The sequence below is a fragment of the Halyomorpha halys genome, unplaced genomic scaffold (genome assembly GCF_000696795.3).
Source record: "Halyomorpha halys isolate HHAL.00 unplaced genomic scaffold, Hhal_1.1 Scaffold676.1, whole genome shotgun sequence".
Taxonomy (NCBI): domain Eukaryota; kingdom Metazoa; phylum Arthropoda; class Insecta; order Hemiptera; family Pentatomidae; genus Halyomorpha; species Halyomorpha halys.
In genome coordinates this window covers 354,571-366,005 of record NW_027111100.1, presented here as the reverse complement: position 1 = coordinate 366,005, position 11,435 = coordinate 354,571, and the positions used below count along the sequence as shown (strand labels likewise).

General features: G+C 28.7%; 1 protein-coding gene across 1 annotated transcript in view; it reads right to left on the bottom strand.

Annotated features, from left to right (window-relative positions):
- Positions 1-11,435, bottom strand: part of LOC106685282 (DNA topoisomerase 2-binding protein 1) — a gene marked incomplete in the record, with an annotated part of 41,367 nt that overhangs the window by 17,649 nt on the left and 12,283 nt on the right. Inside the window, 7 exon segments of the mRNA XM_067049192.1 lie at positions 724-896; positions 1,712-1,890; positions 3,784-4,023; positions 6,343-6,457; positions 7,503-7,626; positions 8,397-8,560; positions 11,064-11,143. Coding sequence (XP_066905293.1) covers positions 724-896; positions 1,712-1,890; positions 3,784-4,023; positions 6,343-6,457; positions 7,503-7,626; positions 8,397-8,560; positions 11,064-11,143 — 1,075 coding nt within the window.

Below are 11,435 nucleotides of genomic sequence, written 5' to 3'. Positions count from 1 at the left end.
CTTAACCAGTATAATGTTTAACAGATTCCTCAACAGAGAAGTTATAGCTGAAAAAGTTTAAAAATTAAAAAACGCTGAGAAATTGGTTCTTCCTCATGAAATTACTAAGCCAAAATTGATTTTTGTTCATTTTTATTTCAGAACTTTGGCAATATAATGGGTTTACAAGAAAGAAAAAAAAAAAAAAAAAATCCAATTTGTAGGTCAGAATCGCTGAACACAATAACTGCAATATTATAACACATTTTTCCAGTGTGTGTTTTAGTTTTTATACGGGATATTTTCAACGATTAAGTCCTGATTATGCAAAACATTTTTAATGTAATACATCATAATTTTGATTTGTTGGTGAGTATATTCTATTTTGGTAACATTTATTGCTCAATCCTTGTGATCATAAGTTTATATTTATTTTATTTATGAATTGAATTATAAGGGCATCAGTTAAAATGTTTAACTTTCAAATAATATCAGTTTATTTTAATCTAATAAGAATCAAATAAGTTGGAACTAAACTTAAGCTCTGAATACTAAAAGAACACAAAACTATAGAACTAGATACACACATACAAAAGGTTTGTTCCAACAACCAATTTTGACAGTTAAGAACTGAACTGAGTGTGTGTAGTATGGGTTTTCCCTCCCAAAACATGCTTGCTGAAGTTCTTAACAGTCTAAAGGGGTTGTAAGACCATACCTACAATAAATAACATAATTACTTACACAGCTCCTAAATTGCTTGCAACATATACTAACAACCTTCTTTCAGCACGACCAAATCCTGATAAGGCAAAAATTGCTCCTTCAAGTTTTTTTTCAGTATCGAGGAGACCAGGTAAAGGACGATGATAATATTCTAACTCTTTTATTAAACAATCATGATCATAACAGTCTTCCTAAAACACAACATTTAATTACAAAAATAAATAATCTATTGATAAATAAAGAGTTGATATTTACATCAGCATAAGCTGTAGAGTACTATTAACCATTCAGATAAATCTCATTTTACATGTATTTTGGTTCATTACAACTTTTACCTAATTAATTAAATCTAATCTGATTCCCTTCCCCCCTTACTATAAGGTGAAGAAAAATTTATTCAAAATAAAAGAAAATACTAAAGAATACTTTAATTTTAAAATTGATCAAGGCACTAAAATATCATTACTACATATTGTACCACTCTCATTTTTCTGGTAAAAATGAATTTATTATATTTTGTAATCTATGTTAAGTCCTAATGAAATTCATTTCCACTCAGAAAAGATAGTATACAAATTTTGAATTTTGTTTTTATTTTTAATCTTGTATTCAGTAGGCTATGTTTGTATATTTTCTAAAGCTTGTCACTTTACTTTAAAGTCATTACGAAACAAAAAACATAACTTTAGATCAGTGGTATAGTGTGGCAGTCAGCTGCCTGGGGTGGAGGAAAATTTTAGGTATTTTAATTTTAAAGACTAAAATATTCAGTAATTCTGAAAGACATTTTGGCAAGATCAATCTGTGTATTGTACAGGTAGCAAAAAAAAAATGTCATGAAATAAAATGGTTTAAATTTTTAAAAGATATTATTTATTGTGAAAATATGCCACCTGGGGCATTAGTTATGGTATGTAATGAATAATTCAGATATCCACACTTCTAATTTAAATTGTAATTAATAAACTCATATGACTAACAAAAATTTTATAAAAAGGTAACTTACAACAAATATAATAGAAACAACATTCTTAGATGTTGGCTTAAGATCAGCCCCTTCAACAGGAACAATGGTATAGTCCGGGATTTCGTTTGAATAATTTGAAATAACCTTACCACCAGCTTTTTCTATAGATTCTTTTATTTGCTCAATTTCATCATAGCCAAGAATCTCAAATGTAAGCCCTACAAAGAAGAACAGGAAATATGAACATAGTTTAAAGATGATGAAATTATTTATAATAGTTAAAAATAGAAATATATATATTTATTAATCATTCAGGTTAAGGATAAATAAATTAAAAACTCAGCACACTTAGACTTAGACAAAACAAAAATATGTCTGGTAATAAACAATTTTTATAAGTTTGATTTTAAAAATTACACTTATGTTTAACTAAATAATTTGTCATATATTCCAGAAAATGCATCGTCAAATGATAATTAATACCTCTAACATTATTAGAATAAAGCCATACATATTTTCAAACTGTAAACTACTTCTCTCTTTCGGGAAGGTTCAAAAATGACCACAGAATTTTCATTTAGTGGAGATCAGAAAGACAAATAAGACAGTTTAGTAATAATTTATTCTTAGGGAGTTAAATCCAGTTGTTTATCATCTGGTAATTTAAGCTGTAGTGTGGAATCTTGCATCATCATGCAAAGAAATAAAGTTTTTACAGATTTCAGATTGGAAATTAGTAGTTGTTATAGATTGTGTCATTTATCAACAATCAGTAGAACAGAGATAAATATTAGATTTAAGACCAATCCCCCTTACCTTGCTGTGTTGTACCGAAATGAATATATTTTGTAATTCATTCACTATACTTGATAAAGACCAACTTAACATGAAAATGGCATAGCAATTGATATGTTGGCATAAAAATAATTTAATTAGAAAAAAAAGTATACAGACTAAACCCATCTATCCTAAACGACAGGATGTCAATGTTTGTAAATAATGATGTGCGGTATAGTTGTTGGGTGACTTCTACACTCCAATGAAACTCAAATTTCTTCTAAAAATTCTTTATGTTTCCATGTTAAGATGCTAGGAGCTTTCTATATGTTAACATTCACAGATTCATAGGTAGTATTTGCAAGAAAATGTAACGGTAATGGAAGGAACCCGACTACAATACCAAGTTTCATTATTTACAAACATTCATCCGGTCGTTTAGGACAGATGGGTTTAGTCTGTGTACTTTTTTTCCCAATGTTAATATAGTTTTCAGGGATTTTATTTTTGAATTTAACTTATTTTATTTTATTATTGAATTTATTTTATTTTTATTAAATTTAAAATTATTTTATTTTAACAATTAAAAAAACATTAAGAAAGATTCAGTTGTAAATGTTTCTTTTAAAATGAAATTTGATGGTGTCCTGTACTTTAATTAAACAATGGATATACTTATATTCAGGATTTATACTACAAATGGTAGTTCATTAATTAATTAATTTTATTTTGAACTGTTCAATAGTATGTTTATTTAATAATTTATAAATCCATCAATGAGAGGTAGTCATACATTCTTGATTATATTGTAAAATTAACTAGAAAAATAAAATAGGATAAAAATAAAAACAAAATCAAATATTAAACACATAATATTTGATATAATGGTAATCCAATTATTAAACTAAGTATTTATATGAACTTAACTATAATTATTAAGGAAATTTAAATAAAAAAAGCATGACAGTGAAATACTGAAAATAGACATTTGAATATTTAATTTTAAAAAATATACAATTACTATATCATCAGGGAGTATAAACAGAAGATTATATGTATTCTTACTAAGAAATACTAATTATGATTAGTTTTTAAAATTAATTTTAATTAAAATCTAGGCATTTATTTATTTTTAAAATGAATTTATAGCTTCCAGATAGTAAAGTTTATGATCTAAATTTCAATTATGAAAAACGTGAATTTGTTTCAAATTAGGACTCTGGTAATTTTTCACTGTTATCTAAATTAATAACTGAAATATGTAGCATGTGCAATATTAGATGAACAGTGTGATAGTGAAAAAAAAAAAAAAAAAGAAAGAAAAACTAACTAACCTTGAAAAAATGGTTCCAAGGTACTTTGCTCAGAGATGTTACTTTGATCTTCCATAGAAATTCTAATTCCATCACTAGTCTTTGCAACAGCAGCCTGATTTGGATTTTCATCGACCAACTCTCTATTACTTTTCAAAGCATTTTCTTTTTCTCTAAGCAATTCTTCTTGAGCTCTTCTTTCAAGAGCACTAAAATCGACTGAATTTTGCTCAGTTAAAGACTTTTCAGGAGTTTTCAGAACTGAAATAAATTCTTCATTTAAACTAATATAATAACATTGTTAAATATACAGTATGGGCAAATAAATAACTCTAGGATAATAATCAGTATATTTTGAGGTGTTAAATACTTTATAGTTAATCTATACATTGAAGTTCTGTCATCACAAATTGAAGACATGTCAACCAATTTCCTTAAAATAAATATCTATTTTAAATGAATTTGTATGGCATTGCACATTTGATTTGACAGATGTTTAAAAGCAGTTATCCAATTCCCTAACTGAACTAATGCTTCAGCAAATGCTAACTATTTCCTTAATTAATTTCAATCAAAATTGTACTATTAATTATACTATTATAATTAATTAACAATCACTGGGGCATTATAAACCGAGAGTACTACTAACAAGCAGAGCTACTATGAAATAGGGCCTTACATATTAAAATGGTTAGAAGCTTCCAGTACCTTAACTCCAATATTAACAATGCCCAGAACAAGAAAGAGGATGTGAGAAGGAGGGATTTCAGCAGGAAATAGAACATTCTCCTCAATTTTGAGGCTAATCAAAAATAAATTTGTGAGTCATACCAAGTTAATGCTGTAAAAAATCATAATAAGACCAGTAGTCTCCCCTTAAATCAAAATACAAAGATAAAAATGACTTGGCCATTTTATGAGGATGAGCAATGATAGAGTGGCCAGTAGGTCATTTAGTATTGTCCTGGGTGATGTGTGCCCATGTGGTAGGCTGAAGGGCTAATGGAATGTGGACAGTTGTTTTCTATAATTTTTTTTTTAATTTAATTTTAAAATCAATTGACCAGCTGAATTTCTCTATTGTGTTTTCCTTTTGAACATTTTATAATTTGTTTCTGAATTAAACTTTTTAGGACTTGGTTTGATTTAACATAATAATCAGCAAAACGGAAGTAAGTGGAGTTGAAAACAAAGATGACGATGCATAAACAAGTTTTTATACCTATACAGCTGAAAGTTGGTCAGGTATTAAAAAATTCAAAAGCCGTATACAAGCTACAAAAATGAAATTCCTGAGGAAAGCTCTTGGTAAAACTAGATTTGGCTGATTAGGAAATAAAAGAATAAGAGAATAGACAAGATAGGAACTGCTAATAGATATTATATTTAAAAAAAGAATTATCCTGGTTTGGCCATAGTAATAGATTTCCAAAATTTATAAGGGAAGCGAAGAAGGGGATGACCGAGGAATACGTGAGAGAACCTCATCTTGGATCTGGAAACGAACAAAGGTGTCACTTTGGTTGATGTCAGGAAATTGGCAATGGATAGAGGGGATTTTACGAAATTGGTCCAGGCATTGTTGGATGTAAACTGATAGATCAATTTATAGGTATAGGTGTTGAAAACCTTAAGAAATGAGAAAAAAAAATGGTATAGGTAGGATAAAAAGTTGAGAATTCTAAAAAGTACTTTTCTAACATCATCTCAATTCAAATAAAAATTTTCCAACAGAACTCCAAGTTGCAGATAAGGCCTTAAGTACCTCCATGAGTAGGGAAATCTCTAGTATAACTGACATAGGAGGTTTTTCAACTTAACGATAACTTGCCACTATTATAAAAGTGAAAAGGCATCAGACTTTAACGTTTAGACTCACGAAACACATGCCAACTCCAAAAGAATGGAAATCCATCAAATCTTAGATATCCTCCAAAAAGTGATTTATGATATTTCTCAATTCACTGATTCCTTTCATGTCCCCCTTAAACACTAAACACCACAACTATTTAAATATTAAGAAAGCTAATTAAGTTAATTCCCTGCTCTCACAAAATAAGTTGATGTGTTTCCCAAGTTTTGGCAATTTGGAAATGCCATGCTGTAGATTAAGACCTTTTCATAGTTGTACAAAACAACTTTGATTGAAAGAAAGGAAATGTTCGCAAACCTGCATCATCTATATTGGGTTTAAACATGAAGAGAAGGAAGTTAAAAGGATACAGAGGAAGAATCTTATTTTGTATCATGGTTCGAAAGGTTTATTTATTATATAGCCTGAGGAGTAAAACAGGAGGAATACTGAGGATGGAATCTCAATCAAGGTTCTAAACCATTATCAGATTGTTGACTTGAACAGAAGAGGAGTCAACCTATGACTCAGCATTGGTATGATACTTTATTAACATTTGCACCTTCAAGTACGCCATCTGTAGGACCCTTATATTGACAGTCTATGAGTATTTGATGCCTTTTAGAAATCAAAGTACAACTGGTTAATAATGCCTGAGTACTACAAATATTGTTTGTTTAATTTTGTACTTACACAGATAAATTAAAAAAAAATTGATAGGCAATTACCTTTTTTGGCTTTGACAAAAAGTTTTCTAGAAACTGAAGCCCTTAATTCATTCTGATCAGCTGCTCCTACAGTTACCTCTTCTGTCCCACTTTGAGATTTTAGTAACTGTAATCCCTAAAATAAAAATAAAAATAGAAGCTTCATTCAGTTATTTTTAAACCTAGAAATAATTTAATATTTCAAGGGTTTCATATAAAAAGATCATAACTGATTAAATTTAACAAATTGATGTTTCAGTTTATATGGGTACTTTCTATCAATAGTAGTTGATACTAATAGAAGATAAAATTATCTTCTATTCGTATCAACTACTATTACCATATTTATTGTTATTTATATTTATCGTAATATATATATATATATATATATATATTTAAAATACGATCTTCTATTAGTATCAACTACAATCTATTTAATTCAACGATATCTACTTAATTTATTGTTATGTATATTTCCAAGTTTGTACATGTTTTTCATCCCCAATGAAGGTTCAAAATTCAGGTCTAAATGAATAAGTTTTATTTATCTGTGCATCTTTATCATATGCAGCCAGCCCATCTTCTCCTCATATCGATCAATAGTCAACTAATAGTACCTTATTATTTAAGCAAGTGTTTTTTTGGAAGATCATTCATTGACTGTGTAATATATAAACAGAAGATGGTCCATTAGTCCATAGAACTCGAATAGTAATTAAACTATTTATTGTGAGCCTACGTTTTGTCCCACTTTCATTATACATCTTATTAATATTTTCTTTAATTTACTTTGTCCATATTTATACAAATTTTCACATACTTTAAATCATATTCAGCCATACCTTGGTTTATTTTGATTTCAAGTTATCTATTCTCTTACTTTGTTACATTATTTTAGTTCTTTGTACCCTTTTTAGCCCTGATAAAGCCCTGTAAATTGGGATGAAACAATTGATCACAAAAAAGATTTTTTTTCAAATCTTCCTTTTATGTAATTTTTTTTGCATACCAATTTTTGTAAATTCGTTGTACTAGGTCCAAGGAGCTTCATATTGATAAAGTATTGACATGAGTATCAAGAGCTCAGATTGATTTTTTTTAAATCAATTTAGAATGACATTCCAATTTCTTTAATGATATAAAAAAAAAAAAATTGACAACATGTTTATGTTTTATTATACCTTGTGACTTAAAGGAGATGCAGGAGGGGCTGGTGTTGACTGCAAACATAAAAAGTTTTCCACAGCAACAGAACGACGTTCTTTCAGGCATTGAATTAGCCATTGCAGCTTCACTACGTGAGGCCTGTTCAGAATAAGGTAAAATACATCAAACATTAAATAATGATACAAAAAAAAAAAAAAAAAAAAAAAATTAAAACAATATAGTACATCTGGAGAAAGAGAATCTATGAAAAGTTGGTAAAGGATGTCTCCATGTAAAGAAATGTGAAAGGATGTCAAGATGTAAGGTCATAAGGAATCTCTCACATATCGGACAAAACTATTAATTACAATTAGCAGTTGATGATAACTGCTAATAGAAAGTTCTCGATTACTTATTCATTATATTGAACTGATTAATGATTTTAATAATAGGATATGAGACTGGATTTTAAGAACATCACGGTAATAAACATTCTACATTTCTACAACTCTCATTCAAACTTTAACAGCAAACTTCAATTAAACTTGGCTCAATAAAAATAATATAGGGAAAAATGAAATCTCAGCCCTTTTCTGGTGAGCCATTCTATTTGGTGATAGGACAGTATAATACATAGGGCAGCTAGTTATGTATGCATAAAATACATACATATATACATAATTCTATATTTTCAGCCGCTTTTATCAATAACTGTTATGTCGGATTTTAGTGATTTTTAGGTTACAATGATAGGATATTTTAGAAAGATGGAATGTTTATAGAAAAACTAAACTAACCTAGGATATGTAACCATAAGTTAATTATTTAAATTATAAGGATTACTAAAATTTAATTCATTTTTCAACAATTAAAAAATAATATAAATAAATAAATATTAATTATAAAGAGGTTTAAAAAGAATGTAATACCTTGCAATAAGATTTGCCAATTCTTTAGCATCTGCAGCTGAAAAATCTCCGACAACAACATGAGAAAGATTGTCAGATAAAGAAGTAAATAGTGTAGCACCACCTGAATTTATTAAACGTTTCAATTTCTCACATTCTTGAGGTGAAAATCCACTAAGATAAATCTGAAATTGCATGTGAAAGACAAATTTACATATAAAAGTAGAAGAGATAACACGTGACATATCTTTGGATTTTTTTTAAAAGTCGAAACTTTAAATTTTATGAGGGGTAAAAGCTGAATCGGATTAAAATTTGCCAGCTAAAGCAGTAATATCATAATTTGTCACATAGCAACTTTGAAACACCAATCTTATATATTTTTTTATCTCAGCCAAATCTCTCGGCTCCTCATGGTACTATAATCATCCCTTTATTGGTACAACTATTATTCTTGAGGTAGAAGATGAGATTCACAGATGAATGAATGAAGTTATTAATTGTTGAAAATTGTAAGTTTGCCTCAGATACTGTCAGTTGGTCTCTTCTCTTGACTCAGAAAGGTAAGAGCATTTATTTATTATACTTCTACATGGGAATATGCTTCAAGGAAATTTTACATAATTTATTATACCAGTTTAACCTTGCGAGAACTCTTTCGTTACATTCTTTTCTTTAATTCATTCGAAATATAAGTGATATTGTGCTCCTTTGTATAAGAGATATTATCAAGAAAGTCTATTCAAAACACACAATTGGTAAAACTTTATAAGAACTATGTTTTACAGTTCAGATTCAGCTATCTGTAAACTTAGATTAACTCTAAATTTTACTCACCGAGATGTCATAGTTAGATCGTACATGAAAGGATGTTTTAGGCAGACTACGAATGTCTTGTGAGACAACGGTGGTCTGAATATTTTGAGACATAGAATCTGGTTGAGCTGTTCACTCAAAAATACATTACATATTCAGAAACAGACTGATTAAACATATTTAGAGCAGTATTTTTTAAATATTTCAGCTTCAGTAGTTCTAAAATCCTTGGATTATCACTTTGTAACATGAGCATATAACCTATGAATTGGTAAAGTCTTTACCTCAAAATATTGTTATATAAGCAAAGGCAGGCAGAGTAAACACAATCATTTTCAGGATCTTGAGCCGTTTGCACAATCATTGGTCAGATCACAATAAATACCTAAACTCTTTATTTACCCTATTAGTGAAAGTAGTAATTAGTAAAAGCTCTAGCACCTTCTTTCAGCACTTTTTTTACACCATTTCATCTTGGATTGTTCAGAACCTTGTTCAGTATTGTCCTAACTTTGACCAGTTATGATTATTCTGGGTTCTGCCGCCTTTAAGGATTTTAACACTCCTTCAAATTTTTCTTATTATCACATTTATTTTTCGGTGTATTTATTTACTTATAATTCTTTTATTTTACACACTTCCAATAATATTTTGTACACGTTCAAAAGGTTTTAGATTTTTTTTTTAAACATTGTTTTGGATGTTATTTAACACTTTGCATGCCTACTACACCGATCCGTGTATCATGCGTCTAGCGCATAGTGCCCCATACAGAGATCCGTGATCGCGCACATCAATATAAAAGCGTCAGTCTATTGTGACTGCTGGCGAGAGTTGTTTTTGTACTAGTTTCCTGTAATAGAATATTCATTTAAAACGTATTTAATGGCATTTTATAAAAACGTTTTTATTTTTGTGTTTTTTTCGCTATTAAATTGTTATATATTTTCAACCATGAATATTGAAGCTGGTCCATCAAAACGAAAGTCTGGACGCAAAAATGAAACCAATACCAAGGAAAAGTTCTGTATTAATTGTTTCTGTTTTTGTAATATGTTGCACTTTTTTCCATCATTATATAGTTGTAATAAATTTAATTTAAACTACTAACGTGTTTATATTCTATTTAAACCAATTCAATATAAAATATAGATGAAATAATGATATTTATAGTAAACACAAATCATCTGTATAGTCGGCATTTACAATGGATATTTTGCTGACGGTGCCAGATATACAGATCCGTGAGATATGTATAAATGGGCAATACTCCAAAAAAAAAATTTAATTGGTAATGCAGATAGATATGTATTATAGATACTACTGGTATCTATAATATATACTGTGTATCTGGTATCTATACTATGTATAGATACTACTGGAAACAAGAAAAAAAAAATATCCCATTTCTTAAAGAAAACACTTTTTTTTAAAGGCAGCGATGGTGGTTAAATGTTTTATAGAAATATGTGGTGAAATAAAATAACTTTCTGGAGCCCTTATTCAGTAATTCAGTTATAAAACCCGCAAAACATTCATGTATCAGCTTCTTGCATACATAGATTCAGTAGTAAATATGGGTGACAATGTGTCGTGATTTTTTTTTTTAAAAAGAAGGTATTTAAACTTTATTTGGCTAATTATTACATTTTTTTAATGCTCATTTAAATTAAAATAAAAAAAAAAAAAATCGTGCATTTACATGGTTTACCAGGGGAACCCCTGCGGACAAAGTGCTAAAAAATAGGATTTATTTATTCTTGTTAAATTTTGATTTAAGTAATGAAAAAATTTATAACCTAGTCTCTAAGAGTAATATATTCATCAATGTAATTTGATGATCAATAAATTGATACCCTGAAGACATATTACCTTACAACCATCCAGAAATGGTCCAGCAGCCTTAACATCAAGCATATTTATTTCTTCAAGAAGTTTTTTGTATTCTCCGTCTATAAGAAAAAGAACAGATCAACAAAAGTTCCCACAAGAGCTCAACAGTGGTAAATAAAAAAAAAATGATTTAATCTTAAAACTTCTGAAATCTTGAAATTTCAGTTTTAACAAAAAGATTTATAGATATAAAAATAATACACAGAAACCAGAGCTAATATCTCTTAAATGTTGTACCATATTAACTGATAATACCATAGTGAACCATCTTATACAGTATTCTTTTAGACTAGAGGTCTAAGAACATTTAACCAAAGTTCAAGAAGCCAAGACCAATTTGTATTACCTACA